The 15,690-nt window shown below is 42.1% G+C and overlaps 2 protein-coding genes across 3 annotated transcripts; both read right to left on the bottom strand.

Moving 5' to 3' along the window:
• Positions 1 to 501: 501 nt before the first annotated feature.
• On the bottom strand, positions 502 to 11,778 carry LOC110496147 (acyl-protein thioesterase 2). Of its 2 annotated transcripts, XM_021571874.2 has the most exons (11): positions 11,663 to 11,695; positions 9,853 to 9,860; positions 9,295 to 9,387; positions 6,796 to 6,827; positions 6,105 to 6,170; positions 5,872 to 5,919; positions 5,062 to 5,132; positions 3,395 to 3,468; positions 3,077 to 3,178; positions 2,652 to 2,828; positions 2,349 to 2,515 (listed from the first exon to the last, which is right to left on the bottom strand). In XM_021571874.2, the coding sequence occupies exons 3-11, from the start codon at positions 9,370 to 9,372 to the stop codon at positions 2,465 to 2,467; spliced, it is 699 nt and encodes a 232-aa protein (XP_021427549.1). In that variant the 5' UTR covers positions 9,373 to 9,387; positions 9,853 to 9,860; positions 11,663 to 11,695; the 3' UTR covers positions 2,349 to 2,464. The 2 variants fall into 2 exon arrangements, with proteins under 2 accessions (XP_021427548.1, XP_021427549.1); XM_021571873.2 differs by lacking the exon at positions 9,853 to 9,860 and having other exon boundaries at positions 502 to 2,515; positions 11,663 to 11,778.
• A 165-nt stretch (positions 11,779 to 11,943) lies between these two features.
• On the bottom strand, positions 11,944 to 15,035 carry pithd1 (PITH (C-terminal proteasome-interacting domain of thioredoxin-like) domain containing 1). The gene is made up of 6 exons (XM_021571875.2): positions 14,667 to 15,035; positions 14,029 to 14,072; positions 13,834 to 13,911; positions 13,287 to 13,391; positions 12,986 to 13,094; positions 11,944 to 12,792 (listed from the first exon to the last, which is right to left on the bottom strand). Exons 1-6 carry the CDS (start codon positions 14,856 to 14,858, stop codon positions 12,691 to 12,693), a joined length of 630 nt encoding a protein of 209 aa, XP_021427550.1. The 5' UTR covers positions 14,859 to 15,035; the 3' UTR covers positions 11,944 to 12,690.
• Between the last annotated feature and the right edge of the window lie 655 nt (positions 15,036 to 15,690).

Genomic DNA, 15,690 nt, shown 5'->3' with positions numbered 1-15,690 from the left:
ATCACACGTCTTTGTCTTGGGAAATGTTCTTGTTACTTACAACCTCATGCTAATCACATTAGCTTGCGTTAGCTCAACCGTCCCGCAGGGGGGGGGGGACCAATCCTGTAGAGGTTAAACCACCCGAATTCATACATATTTCAGTGTCTGCACCATAGAGATAGAGGACTCATCTTTATATCTGTCCTAATGTAACGTCTGTGACAGCATGGGCAGCGCCATTGAGGCTACAACTCATAAGGCTACAAATTGAGGCTACAACTCACCCAGGTGACTACTTTGATGACTTTAAGAGGGGCAGAAGCATGATGGAAGACCTCAATGGCTCTGCCCATTCTAAAATGGCCACTAGAGGCCTCTATCATTCTCTATGGTCTGCAGATGTCCGCAACAAAGAATTGCACCCTTTGTCTGTCCGTATTTTCTTGAACAATATGGCGTACAGTTCACAGACCAGACACATTAATACTGTGATCATGTTCGACAAAAACTGTTCAAATGCACTGTTATTTGCATCATTTATTCCACATACAGGTGTCTTAGAAAGTAAAATAACCTGAGGGACCAGCAGTCGCTCAACATATTTTTGCCAATCAGATTAACAGACACAATGATGAGATGACAAAGTGACAATACACATTGAGACCAAATGAAAAATCTAAATGAGCCACATAAAAAAAATTCTAACAATGACAAAGTACAACTCAAGAGAACAGACATGAGACACTTTATTCAACCTTGTCCCACAGGGAATTAGGTGACAGGATGGGACTAGAAGGCAAAAAAAAAAAAAAAGGGATGGAAGAGAGAAAAGCATACAAAATGGCATCCACTAATACAAGTGAAAAGTAAACGTGCTGGGTCAAGGAAGATGACATGGGGGAAAGATGTAATAAGACAAAGAGGGAGTAAGAGACATTCATTAAATAGCAGAACAATTAATACAGTTGTTTTATTCTCCAATGTCTACCATTTTAAATTAGGTTTCAGTAATACAGAATAGGTCATCATAAAGAGAAAACATTGACAAAAGGAAAAATACAGAACACCTGATTTTAGCACAACGACTCAGTTAAAGTCCTACACCCAAGCTCCGCAAGTGGCTCAAGACTAATGCTTTTTTTTGTTTTTTTTTAATCACCCTTCAATTAATAAAAGGAACAGCTTTTTTTCCCTCAGCCTTCCCACCGCATACCAATTTTAAGAGTCAAATAAGACCTGGTTAAAGTTAACTCTGACCTTTCACACTGTATTAGTGGGTGAAGGTAAGTTGTCAAATGAGTGAATAGTTTTGCTTTGACAGTAAAAATGACCTTGGTCAGTGAGAGAGCGGAAACTTATTTGTGCTGGACATGGATGGAATAGAACATGGCTCACTGGGTCAAATGCCAGATGCTAAGAGGGAACGGCTAGGAAGAGCTGCAGTCAAATGAGTCAAGTTGTGTGAACTACATGTTATGTTCTGGTCTGGTTCTGGTACCATCTGGAGCAACACATGATCTATTTTATCTTTGCTGACCATCTCTTTTGTGCAATAGACAAATACTTGGAGCAAAAACAATTATGATTTTAAGCCCTAAGCCCTTTAAGGTGTATGAAATTAATCATTTCAATATTTCAGTCAATACATTTAATTCAATCCCGCCACAATCATTTTGGATTCAGGCAATGGAAATGTTTGATTTTATACATTTAGTTTTATCATGGCCCACTTATGGCAAACAAAATAAATCACAAATGTACACATCAATAACCCTAAATTGTGGTAAAGAATAGAACATTGTGGCAAAAGTAATGATCCATTGGTTTCCTTTATTTCAATTGGGTTTTTATAACGTCAGCACAAGTACGGGCACCCATGGGTAGCTGTGGCGTGACCACAACCCCACCAGTGGCCGTGAACCCGTTGGGAACAGCATACACAGCAGCATGGCACCAGAGTCACTCCAGACGGCACCAGACTTCGGGGCCTGAGGTCCAGAACCACAGGCTGCTGAACCTGCCATCTCCTCAGCTGGGTCAGGCTCTGACACTGGGTGGCATCTAAGAACAGGAGGAGCCCCCCTGCCCACTTACTGCTTCACTCACTGACACACACAGTAATGGAGGGAAACAGGAGTGGCGGTTCAGAGAAAGAAAGAAGGGATAATGGTGGGTTGGGTAAGATAAAAGAATCCCAGGGGTATGTACTGTGTTTATCAGTGATTCTCCCTCAAAGCGAAGACTTGTTTGCCCACTTCAGTGTGTTCAAAACTGTGCGTTTATAAAAAGGTGTGTCCAGTATGATGTGCGTTGGATTTTTATGGAATGAGGCATGTATTATGATGTTATGTGAAAGTACGTGTTACTGTGTTTGTGTGTGTGTGTGTGGAGGGGGAGGTGCTCATGGCTGTTTCCTGTGAGAGAATGGCAGGTCAGAGGTGAGAGGTCAGCGTCTAAGAGTCACAGTGGGGTTGAGGTGAGGTCAGATTCGGGGCAACTGCTTCTCAATGAATTCCTTCACTGCTGCCATCTCCTGTAAGATCAAAATAAAGAAGCATATAAGAAACCGAACATCGTGAATACTTCCACGCTGATACTCATAGAAAACCATTAGCACACATAGAACAATATGGATACTCATGCATGTTACAATCAAAAAAAACTTTTACTTGAGGACAGGAGCTGTGCATGAGTCCCGGGTAGGTCCGGAAGGTGATTTTCTGAGGGTTGACGATGACCTTGAGCTTCTCGGCTGTCATGGCCCCAAACTGCACTGGGATCATGGGGTCCATTTCCCCATGACACTGCAGTATGGGCATGTCCCTATTCCCACTGGTGCTCGCCGCCTAATGGACACAACAGACCATTACATTCAATTATTAAAAGCAAAAAGTGAAGACCAAGACCAGGTCCTAACGTCAAATAACCTATTCAGTTTATTCATATCTATACAGCAAAATCATTAAGAGCAATGGACAGAAGAACATTTCCCAGTTTGGAATCTAGCCCAGTAATAAAAGAAACAGCTCTGGGGAATGTTCAGGGGACTGAGTACCGGAAATTGTAGAGAAACAAGTAAGCTGTGTAAATGTACCTGTGGGAAACTCTTGTGAAGCGGCAGCCAGCAACTGAGGGCAACCACACCTGCCAATTGCTGCTGACAGGTGAGGGCGGTATACAAGGACAGAGCCCCACCCTGGGAGACAGTGAAAAATAGAGGGAAAGTAAAAAGGTAGAATGTGTTTAGACCTATGGAGATGTTCATGGTTCACATAGTTTACACAGTTTCAACAGCAAATGTTGAAAAATCACTGATAATCAGGAAATGGAAAATTTTATTTTATTTTATTTTTTTTATTTTTTTATTTTTTTGCACAACACCTTCAGAGCGATTGACATTGAGTAACCTCACCTGAGAGAACCCTCCAAGCATCACACGATTGGCGGGTATCCCATTCTTTACCTCATGGTCGATTATGGCTTTGACTGTGGAGAAGTAGGGTGAAATCAGAGGCTGAACATATACCCAATGTCTAGTTTTGATGGGCACAGTTTTAGCTATCATGGTTATGTTAATAGATCTTGGCATGATATCTATGTGCATCTACAGTGCATTCGAAAAGTATTCAGACCCTTTCCCACATTGTTACCTAACAGCCTTATTCTAAAATTGATAAAATTAACTCTCAATCTACACACAATACCACATAATGACAAAGTGAAAATAGTTGTATTTATTTACAATGTTTACATTTTATTTTTTTAAATACCTTATTTACATAAGTATTCAGACCCTATGAGACTTTGATCATCAATGAGATGTTTCTAGAACTTGATTGAAGTCCACTTGCTCTAAATTAAATTGATTGTACATGGTTTGGAAAGGCAATCTATATAAGGTCCCACAGTTGACAGCGCATTTCAGAGCATAAACCAGGCCATGGGGTCGAAGTAATAGTCCGTAGAGCTCCGAGACCGGATTGTGTCGATGCGCAGATCTAGGGAAGGGTACCAAAAGATGGCTGCAGCATTGCAGGTCCCCAAGAACACAGTGGCCTCCATCATTATTAAATGGAAGAAGTTTGGAAGCACCAAGAATCTTCCTAGAGCTGGCCGCCCGGCGAAACTGAGCAATCAAGGGAGAAGGGCCTTGGTCAGGGAGGTGACCAAGTACCCGATGGTCACTGACAGAGCTCTAGAAGGACAACCATCTCTGCAGCACTCCACCAATCAGGCCTTTATGGTTGTGTCCAGACAGAAGCAACTTCTCAGTAAATGGCACATGACAGCCCACTTGGAGTTTGACAAAAGGCACCTAAAGGATTCTCAGACCATGAGAAACAAGATTCTTTGCTCTGATGAAACCAAGATTGAACTCTTTGGCCTGAATGCCAAGCGTCACACCTGGATTAAACCAGGCACTGCTCATCACCTGGCCAATACCATCCCTACGGTGAAGCATGGTGGTGGCAGCATCATTCTGTGGGTTTTTTTTCAGCGGCAGGGAGACCAGTCAATATCGAGGCACAGATAAACAGGGATCCTTGATGAAAACCTGTTCCAGAGCACTCAGGACCTCAGACTGGGGTGAAGATTCACCTTCAAAACAGGACAACGACCCTAAGCACACAGCCAAGACAATGCAGGAGTGGCTTAAGTCTCTGAATGTGCTTGATTGGCCCTGCCAGGGCCCAGGCTTGAACCCGATTCAACATCTCTGGAAAGACCTGAAAATAGCTGTGCAGTGACACGCCCCATCCAACCTAACAGAGCTTGAGAGGATCTGCAGAGAACAATGGGAGAAACTCCCCTAATAGTGGTGCGCCGAGCTTCTAGCGTCATACAGCCATTAAGACTCAAGGCTTTAAAGTTTTTTTTATTTTTTATTATACATTGGCAAATATTTCTAAATACCTGTTTTTGTTGTGTCAGTATGGGGTATTGTAAGTAGAATGAAGAGGGGGAAAATGAGTTCATCCATTTTAAAATAAAGGCTGTAACGAAACGTGGAAAAATTAAAGGGGTCTGAACACAGTCTTTATAACATGCATAACACTTGTGCCACACTGAATGACTTACTGTTCTCCGCTGCCCTCTTGATGCCAGCCTCGTCCTCTGGAGAATCTGGGCTGAGACCCATCAGGTCAAACCTACAGAAACACACAGATCCATGTTCAGACGATGTCATACTCATCTCAAACAGTGAGCTCCAAATGCATTGGAACAGTGACATTTGTTGTTGTTTTGGCTTTGTACTCATGATAGCATCCACTTTAATGTAGAAGTGTTTAGAAACTTGTTTTAATCTTATTTACAATAAAAGTTACTCCAAAATGACACATGATTTACCATTCATTTATATGGTGCACAAAATAATCTGAAACCACCAAAACAAACAGCAAATGCATCCAACAAGTTTGTAGAGTCACAATCTTCATGTAATCATTGCGTGCTAGGAATATGAGACCAAATACCAAACTTGACGACTTTAATACACATAAGTGAATTTGTCCCAATACCTTGGGTCCCCTAAAATGGGGGGACCATGTACAAAAAGTGCTGTAATTTCGAAACGTTTCACCCGATATGGATGAAAATAACCTCAAATTAAGGTGCACTGTCAGCTTTAATCTCAGTCATAGTATCATTTCAAATCTAAAGTGCTGGAGTACAGAGCCAAAACAACAAAAATGTTGCTGTCCCAATACGTTTGGCGCTCACTGTACATCTTATGTGCCCCTGGTATCCTGGTAGTGTGCGTGTCTTTGAAGGAATTTCATGTTCACAAAATCTCTTACCAAAAGGAAATCTCTTTTCCACTGAAGTGTAGTTTACAGTCAAGCCATTGGCCAATGGCAAATGTTTTAGATCAGTGCAAACATGACTCACCATGAAGGCATGGTCATCTTCATATTAAGAGTGACAGGGATTCTGGGCCTGTGGAGAAACAAATGAATCAATGGACACATGCTATACTAGGTTAGAGGACTAAATGGTTGTGTAGAAAGATAAGAGACGACCAAAGACAAGATTTGACTCTGACTGCAACACTCCAGAAACTGAGGCACTCAAGAAGAGGAATAAACGTGTCAGAAAATATGGAAAAGAATACAAAGACTTACGCGTGAGGGCAGATATACTTTACATGTGGCAGTCGGATAGCAGTCATGGTGTCTGCCCAGCCATGTCTGAAAAGAGGAAGAGCAATTTAGAGAGAGAAAGTGGTACTCTGTACAGATGAGGCTATTAGATTTATACAGAGAATAAAGGCGCAGCATACTAGGTTGGGCTTGCTCCGAGCAGAACTTGGCTAGGCGATGCGAACATCTGTGCATCGCACACTCCGTTAAAAGACCTTCGCTTGAAAGGCAATTATTTTTTAAATTAAATTGTACTGTTTGTCCCCCTTGAGACGCTGTAGCAACATGGGCAGTATACATCAATGACAATAGAAGTGTTGATATACACTTCCTCAAAAGTCTGAATTAGTCGAAAATAAATCAGGAAATCTGCAATTCATTTTGACGCTTTTGCCGGTGAGGTCTTAGTCACGCCATTTTACATCTAACTAAAATGTTTGGTGCAGTATTTCTCTAGTGAAAACATTTGCATGAAAACAAACAGTTTTTTGTTGAATGACAAACAGTTCATTGAAGAATCCCGTCCATGGTTCCCAAACCTAATAGGAGTTGTACTGTTGTCAAATCACCGACGAAGCAGCTTCGACTTCAGCTACTGAACTTCGAATTGCCTCAAGAAATAAAAGTGTGAAATGCTGGGAAGCCTGAGACAGGCTTAAGACAGGAAACTCACCCTGAGTCACCCAAACCATGAAGGAAGATCACCTGTGGTAGAGATAGGGAGGGAGATCGACAGTTTTACATTGGGTAATGGTGCATTATGAACATCAAAGAGCATGCCAGTTTACTGGCTACTGCACTGTATTTGCATATGAACACCAGGTTCTAGTGAATCATGCCCAACAGCAAAAAAAAAAAAGGGAACATTTCTGCTGTTGCCAAGACGACTCTCAGTTTAGATTACTGCTTGTCAACTCCAAAGAAAAGCATTTATCAGAGGCATCATAAGAGAACATCTGAATTTGGTGAGCCATATAGATTTTTTTGTACACTACATAAACATCGAATACACACCTTCAAATTAATGGAGTTGGTTTTGACCTAACAAGTGCTTGCAGACCCACAACTTTGATGTAATCGGTTTGTTATCCCTTTCAGCGACAATATTTTAACATAGCACAGTTCAACGTTTTTTATTTACATTTGGTGGAGTTGTCAACTAACGTGAATTCAATGTGAAATCAACGAAAATGTCACGTCATCAAATCAAAGTTTGTCACGTGGGCCTAACACCTTACAGTGAAATGCTTACTTACAGGCTCTAACCAATGGTGCAGGAAAAAAAAGGTGTGTGTGTAGGTAAAGTAAAGAAATAAAACAGTAAAAAGACATTTGAAAATAACAGTAGCAAGGCTATATACAGACACCGGTTAGTCAGGCTTATTGAGGTAGTATGTACATGTAGATATAGGTTAAAGTGACTATGCATTTATGATGAACAGAGAGTAGCAGTAGCGTAAAAAAAAGGGGGTTGGCGGGGGGGTGGGACAATGCAGAAAGCCCGGTTAGCCAATGTGCGGGAGCACTGGTTGGTCGGGCCAATTGAGGTAGTATGTACATGAATGTATAGTTAAAGTGACTACGCATATATGATAAACAGAGAGTAGCAGCAGCGTAAGAGGGGGGTGGCACACAATGTAAATAGTCTGGGTAACCATTTGGTTACTTGTTCAGGAGTCTTACGGCTTGGGGGTAAAAACTGTTGAAGCCTTTTTGTCCTAGACTTGGCACTCCGGTACCACATGCCATTCGGTAGTAGAGAGAACATTCTATGACTGGGGTGGCTGGGGTCTTGGACAATATTTAGGGCCTTCCTCTGACACCGCCTGGTGTTGAGGTCCTGGGTGGCAGGCAGCTTAGCCCCAGTGATGTACTGTGCCGTACGCACTGCCCTCTGAAGTGCCTTGCTGTCGGAGGCTGAGCAATGGCCGTACCAGGCAGTGATGCTCTCGATGTTGCAGCTGTAGAACCTTGAGGATCTCAGGACCAATGCCAAATCTTTTCAGTTTCCTGAGGGGGAATAGGCTTTGTCGTGCCCTCTTCATGACTGTCTTGGTGTGTTTGGACCATTCTAGTTTGTTGTTGATGTGGACACCAAGGAACTTGAAGCTCTCAACCTGCTCCACTACAGCCCCGCCGATGAGCATGGGGGCGTGCTCAGTGTTCCTTTTCCTGTAGACCACAATCATCTCCTTAGTCTTGGTTACATTGAGGGATAGGTTGTTATTCTGGCACCACCCGGCTAGGTCTCTGACTTCCTCCCTATAGGCTGTCTCGTCATTGATCAGGCCTACCACTGTTGTGTCATCTGCAAACTTAATGGTGGTGTTGGAGTCGTGCCTGGCCATGCAGTCGTGGGTGAACAGGGAGTACAGGAGGGGACTGAGCACGCACCCCTGGGGAGCTCCAGTGTTGAGGATCAGCGTGGCAGATGTGTTGCTACCTACCCTCACCACCTGGGTGCAGCCCGTCAGGAAGTCCAGGATCCAGTTGCAGAGGGAGGTGTTTGAACGCTGAGCTGTGGTCAATGAATAGCATTCTCACATAGGTGTTCCTTTTGTCCAGGTGGGAAAGGGCAGTGCAATAGAGATTACATAATCTGTGGATCTGTTTGGGCGGTATGAAAATTGGAGTGTGTCTAGGGTTTCTGGGATAATGGTGTTGATGTGAGCCATTACCAGCCTTTCGTTGGACATAGGTAAAAAGTTGAGTGAAAAAAAAAATAACTAAATTTTTGCAAATTCAATCAGTCTTCCACGTTGATTCATCATCGCATAGATACTTTTTTGACGTTGAAACAACTGTGATTCAACCAGTTTTTGCCCAGTGGGTTCACAGTAGGGCCGGGACCATAACAGTACCGCGATACTCGTTAGTATCGTGGCAAGTAAATAAAACAAAGCGGCTCTAACTTAAAGAAAATGCCCTAATGTTAGAAACAAACATCCTTACGATGTCATCCAGAGTCACATTTATTTTCCAAATCAAAGCAGACAATATTTTATATACACCACGTTTTTATAGGACTATTGTGATACTGGTATCGTTCCTGCCCTAGTTCACAGAACCTCTGAACAACAAATTAGCTTCAGTATGGCAAGCTTTGCAAGAAGTGGCCAAATTTGCTGATGGATGCCCTAAGTTACACTATGGTGTTGGTGTGCTCTCTCACCGCAGCGGTCTCCTTCTCTGTCCCAGACACCGTCACAGCCTCGGCGAGCAGCGGCACAGACATGTTGTTGCCACACATACACTGTAAGGAGTGCTAGAGGGGGAAGGGCATATCAATGATGTGGCTGGTTATCAATGCTGCTATTCATCACAGGGACAGACATGATGACTAAAGACCTGAACATGCCGCAGTTTATGGCTGCTATGAACCAATGAGACAGGCTGAGAACTGAGAGTATTCTCCTCAGTCAGGATGTACTGAAACTCATCAAATAAATGCACTCCTAACTGCAAATCTGTTATTAACCAAAATGCAAATAAGCTAGTATCAGCGCCACTGCCTATACACTGAAAACGGATATCGGCTAGCTAGAGCATATTGTTTTCAAAGTCAACATTTAATACCCTCATAGCGTCAGGTTGAGCGACATATGAAAAAAGATTGAGGCAAGCAAAAAACAAAAAAACAATGAGAGGAGAAATGAAAAGGAAAAGTGAGTAGGTTAATGTATAAACCTTCAGGGAGATTAAACACAGAGTTAGTTACAATTCCACCCACCTAATGACCTGTAGTTAGTGAAAGCAAAGGGAGACAGAGAAAGAGCCAAATCAGGGGAATGATAATGACAGGCTCAATAGGGAGAAAGAACAGGACCGTGGCTCACGCATCACAATAACTTTCTGCACTGCAATGACACGCATGCTCATTATGCCTTTGCCCCATTTCCTTGTCACTGTCAGCTACTGTACACTTTAATAGGCTTAGTGCCTACCTTTAAAAAAAGGTTGTACCTTCAAGAGGTGATGAATAGCTAATATTTGTTTAGTTAATTGTGGCCCACTCCAAAACAACCAAGCTATATGATTCCCCCATGCAGGATGGCCTACAGCACTCTGTCCTTGCAACCCGGGATCCTTGGGACATCCCGACCCCATTGAAGTTAACATTTAAAATGGTTAAAGTAAGGGTTAGGCTTGGGCTATGTAAAGGTTAGGGACGTCCCAAGTATCCCGTATAGCACTAACCAACGCTGGTGAATTGGATACTAGTATCAATGACAGTGAAGGCTTTGTTCCTGCATGCCTGTATAATCTTTGACTTTATGCCGTCACTTAACGTTAGCCTGCCTGTAATTGTATTTGCAAGGCACAAATCCTCAGTTCCTTCAAATATAAAGGCAAAATCGCTGCTTGTCCTGCACAGCCCTGTCAGCAGTTGTTAAATAGCTAAGCATGGACGGAAGGAAATGCACCGATTTCACGGTCAGCTCTATCAGCAAGCCTTCTATGAACGACACAAACAATGCCGTCCATGCACCGCTACAACATCACGAGTTCGCATCTGACTTGCATCAAACTGAGAAACCAAACTTTGACTGGTTCAGCGGATGGCGTAAAAACAATGTGCCGCCTTTATTTATTTACTTGCATACACAGCAGATAATGGCTCCATTTTCTCAGTAGTCAAGCGCAATTGTTACTGGGAATAAAAACCCTGTAAGGTTTACCCGGTGCGTAAATTCTAGCCACCAGGCAAACATCGAGTAATATGCGGCAGTCAGTATAGCCAGCTAGCACCAGCAACACTGGGTTGTATTAATTCCGCTGATTCTGTTGCAAAATGTTTCTTAAAAACGAATCGGGGAGGGACATACCTGGAATTTTCCAATATAAAATATCGTTTTAGTTGCCAAATTAAACGATTTGGATTTATGATTTTACACACCTGATTTTATTAGTAAGCCAAGTTACGCATGCTAGCTAACGCATTAGCTGGTGTGGCTACTTGCAACACGTCAGTTATATTTTTTATATATTAGCTAGTTTAGTTAAATTATTTGACGTAGACATATGTGGCAATACATTGACAACTAGCGATCGAGGGTACGGATATGTTGTTAATTAGCTACTGTAGCTAGCTAAAGGAAGGGGGTGGGTATGAAGAAACAATGGGGGCTGAGAGATGCAATTTAGCTCGCTGCTAGCTAACAGCCGTTGCGTTGTGCAACCCGGTGGGGAAATTCAGGAGAGGTTAAGTGCAAATCCGCTAGCTAGATTGTTTCAAAACGTTGATAATCGTGCCAACTACATCCAAGCAGTCAGCTTAATCCTGTTTAACTAGCTACACATCCTCAAAGATGACCAGCAAGCTAATCACACAGCAGCAATCTGTAGTACAATGCCCTCCGGTATCTTTCGAGCTTGGTTCGATTGACATGTGGGCTAAATTCGACCAGGTATTTGAAAACATCACATTCCCCATGCCCTTCAACCAAAGCGGTAACCAAAAGGCCCATATGGGTTCGGTTCGGATGGGGTAAAGGAGTATTGTAAAACCGCGGCCCGCTAATACAAATTCATACACTCACCACTTGCTGTCCCAGAATCTCAACGGAACTTCCGCTACTGGTGTAGAAGGGCGGGATTCTTTTTAGTGACGTCATCATGTCCACACCCTTTCTCCTGCTTGCGCTGTACACCCCGCTATCAATTGATCCATTGATATAAAATATTTGCTTAGTGCAAATTGCACTACCAAATCCAAAGAGCATCTTTTCAATACAAATAACAATTCTGTAGCCTTTTATCACTCCAAAATCTACATTTCAATACGATTCTATACTCACAATAAAAAAAAATACTATTATTCTCTTATGTATAACATCTTTATTCTTCAAATAATTACATCACACACAACAGCAGAGGGCATTTTCTATTCCTTACACTAGGCATACAGCATTTTCCTCAAATTCCCAACATGTCGCACAAAGCAATCACATTCAGCCATTGGCAGCAATGTGACAGCTCATTAATAATGCAATGAAATCAGAGTTAACAGCTTTTGTGTTTGGTGAGTGTCAAAGGAAGCTGTGTGGTATAGTGAGCAAGTCACTTGGGTATATGGGTCAAATCTAAACTATTCAAATGAAAACCTTATGCTGATCTACTTTGGTTGTGTCAAAATGTTCACATTATTGCTAAGCCATTCAGAGCTTGGATGAGAAAGAATATGAGTGCTCTCCCACTGCAGGTGACATTGGAGTCGTTCCAGTTTTGCTGAGACAAGTTGTCATATTACAACAAACCACTAGGCGGCACAGTATCCAGATATATTTTAGATAAAGCATCAAAAGCTTCAGTGCTTTTATCACAGGGTTGCCAGTGAGTTGCGTTAAATGTAGTCATTACCCAAATGAAAACTGACTCACTTCTTTCAGCCTCCACTGTTTGTGGTACAATAAGTGCAACAACTGAGCAAATCCAGATTAGACACTGATATTCAGTATTAGTCATACCTGACCTCCAATAAGAAAGTTCACCCACCAGGCCTAAGTATCCATCACCACTTCCTTTTGACCCATATCTGTCAATGCAACTTTCCCACCCCTCCTTTCTCTCAGGAGATGAAATTTGTTTGTGGGATGATGCTGTCGACTTTATGGTCTGCAGGGTTAGCGGACGCCTCGTAGTTGCAGATAGTCACTTCATGTCTGTGAGCCTGGGAGGAAGAAAGCAAAACAGATGAGACAGTGGTGAGGGGTTTTGCCATTTCACAAATGGACAACATGGAACAGTCAAAGTAAAGCCTGATACAAAAGTGAAACATAATTCTGCAAATCAATAGAACGATAACAAATAAAACATTCAGCGCCTCAGATAATTTACTGGAGGTGGGTCTAATTTGTTCTCACCTGGGAGTACTCCCCTCTCAGCCCAATGTAGTAGACCCGTGTGGACTCTGTCCCAAAGTTCCGTGATATGTGAATGGACAAGTGATTAACGTTGGAGAAACGGGCAATCCTGGAAAGAATGATCATTTATGGTTGATTCGTTTAGTGGGTTTTTAGGTTGGGTGGGTACTTAGGCACAGTAAACTGAAATGTGATTTTTATTTTTTTACAAATGTTTTGTTATCTTGCCTCTGAAATAGTCTATGGGTGAGCAGTGACCAAACCAATTTGTTTTATGGGAAAACAATACTATTGCTCTTACTTAGTTGGGTATTCCAGCTGAGCCAGTGGATCTCTATTGAGACGGAAGGCTTGTTCAGGTTCTCTGCCTGTGTCATCAAAGGACATTTGGGGTATGTTCTTGTACCTACATGGACAATGCAACAACACAAAGTGACAAACAGTTATCAAAACCACACATGGTGACAATAAACACATGTAGTTCCATGCCAATGTAGCAGAACATAGCTAATTGTCACTAGCTGTCTTGTCTCACCGTGTGAAGAGTGAGTCAAATGTCACTGACAGAGCAATACGTTAGCTACTTGCTCTTTCAGTTTGCCCAGAGCTGGGGGTGTATTCACTATGAACCAAACAGAACAAAACGACCTGAATCTGTCCAATAGAAACTCATTGCAAATCATTTTCTGTTGTGACCCGCTTTGCAAAAAATGAATACTCCCCTGGTTGAGTCGTGAGTAATAAGCATCATATCAAATCTCAGAGTGAGTTGATACATGCTACACTGGCTCAATGCAATCCCATAGTCAGGACCAGAGGTGTTTCTGAAAGGCAGAAACAGTACTCACAGTCTCATTTCAGCAGGATGCGATTCATCGTCTTCACCGGCGAGGATTATCCCTTTCAGCTTGACACTTCCAGTGAACCTGAGAAAAATATGATTTGTGACAGAATGCATAAAACACAAAATAATGAAACAAGTTTTAAGTTAAAATGACAAGATAAGAAAGGGTGAAAAGGGGGTTGAGGGGTGGGGTTCTTACGGGATGTTGAACAGGAGCTCTTCATCAGCATCACTCTCAACAAACTACAGAGGTTAGAGACCATTTCCAGAGAATTAATGAGAGAAAAAGTTTCACATAACAGGTATGAGAAAGTTAACAGTGGGCCTTCATCAAATCTAAAATAAAATGCATTTATATTGCCCTTATTACATCAGCTGATATATCAAAGTGCTGTACAGAAACCCAGCCTAAACCCATCACATTAGAAAGGTTATGAGAAATTGGCTTTTACTAATGGAAGAGGTCCAGATCAGCTCTAAAGAAAAGTTCACTGACACCAAAATGTTCCACCACCTGTGTAAGTTACATATTTCGTTCAGTGTACAAAACAAGTCAACATGGGTTTTTAATATTACAAGTGAATGTGTATCATGGACTTCTGGAAGGGCGCATCATATCATCCAGTCTGGCCTTTACTGACAACTGCAGTATCGCTGCATACCAATTTCCCTTGACAATTACGCGATACATTTTTGCAACGTTTTGTTTTACCGAGGAGCCAAAATGGCAGCTGCCACAGCTGAGTTTCATAATTTCAGATGAAATTCAGGGCTTCTACACCCTCAAAAATGGTTACATTGAGATGTACTATACACGCAAGGAGTCGACAACATTACCTTCTCCCTGTCAGTCCGTTGATCCCATGGTTTAAACACGAGTTTCCCATCGCCTTCTCTTGTTTCGTTGAGACACTGCAGTTTCTCGATGTCAATGCGCTGATACAGTGCATACTCCAGGCCCCGTTCCGCTGGCTCATGCTCGTCTTCACAGCAGCCGTGGCTGTGCCCACCATGGCCGTGACCAGACATCACAGGTACTAAATATCGCACTTTAGAGAAATGTACGTCCTAGCTGGTGATGATAGGAGCTGTCGAACTAGCTAAGTTGTTTGTTTCAGACTGACCTGGCTGGTTTCACTTTTCCACAACATTCTGGAGAGGAAACCTTTCAAAACCACATGTACGTTAATAGCCAATCAAGATGGACGTACAGATGCAGAACATTAACGTGCTCTCTGATTGGCCTGGCCAACACCAATGAACAAGCACAGGGTTTCCACTAGCTATTTGTTTACTAGCTTTCACACCCAAAAAATCAGATTCCACAGTCAAAATTGTCTACAAAAATGTGGTTTTTGATATTTAAGGTTAGGCATAAGGTTAGCAGTGTGGTTAAGGTTATGTTTAAAAATCACATTTTAAGATTGTAGAAATTGACAGGGTTTATGCCATGACCCAAGCACACAAACCTGTAAAACTCATAACTGGTATTTGATCCTTGTCTAGTGGAAAGCTGCTCTCACTTGTTTTGCACCCAACATCCATCGCATGTTTCTTTCAGTAGTCATTATTACAGTCAGTGATACAATATTAAGTTGAACAATTACATATTCTCTATGTTCTCAATAGTGCTGGGAATACAGAATGTACCCTACTACATACAGCAACTTATTCAGTGCACTGTGGACAGGCTCCCTTGCTAGATTTGAGCAGTGTTTTTCTCTTTCATTTCAACATCAACACAAGACACAATAGAACATGAATACATTTGAGGGCAAAACGTCAATTTTATTGAAAATGTCAATATAACATTTATTAAAATCTATTAAAATTACTATTTCATCCACGTCCATTTGGATCC

Source organism: Oncorhynchus mykiss, chromosome 18 (assembly GCF_013265735.2).
Source record: "Oncorhynchus mykiss isolate Arlee chromosome 18, USDA_OmykA_1.1, whole genome shotgun sequence".
Lineage (NCBI taxonomy): Eukaryota > Metazoa > Chordata > Actinopteri > Salmoniformes > Salmonidae > Oncorhynchus > Oncorhynchus mykiss.
The sequence above is the reverse complement of the archived record's forward strand: the minus strand, read 5'-3'. Positions and strand labels throughout refer to the sequence as shown.

What these genes read in the sequence shown, in the direction of transcription:
- LOC110496147 (XM_021571873.2), bottom strand. Translation starts at nt 11,740, where the DNA reads ATGATGACGTCACTAAAAAGAATCCCGCCCTTCTACACCAGTAGCGGA. An exon ending in TTCACAAGAGTTTCCCACAG is followed by an intron (nt 2,829 to 3,076) that starts GTACATTTACAC and finishes TGTGTCCATTAG; the next exon opens with GCGGCGAGCACCAGTGGGAA. An exon ending in TGCACAGCTCCTGTCCTCAA is followed by an intron (nt 2,516 to 2,651) that starts GTAAAAGTTTTT and finishes TTGATCTTACAG; the next exon opens with GAGATGGCAGCAGTGAAGGA.
- pithd1 (XM_021571875.2), bottom strand. Translation starts at nt 14,858, where the DNA reads ATGTCTGGTCACGGCCATGGTGGGCACAGCCACGGCTGCTGTGAAGAC. An exon ending in AACGGACTGACAGGGAGAAG is followed by an intron (nt 14,073 to 14,666) that starts GTAATGTTGTCG and finishes TAACCTCTGTAG; the next exon opens with TTTGTTGAGAGTGATGCTGA. An exon ending in TGAGAGGGGAGTACTCCCAG is followed by an intron (nt 12,793 to 12,985) that starts GTGAGAACAAAT and finishes TCTTCCTCCCAG; the next exon opens with GCTCACAGACATGAAGTGAC.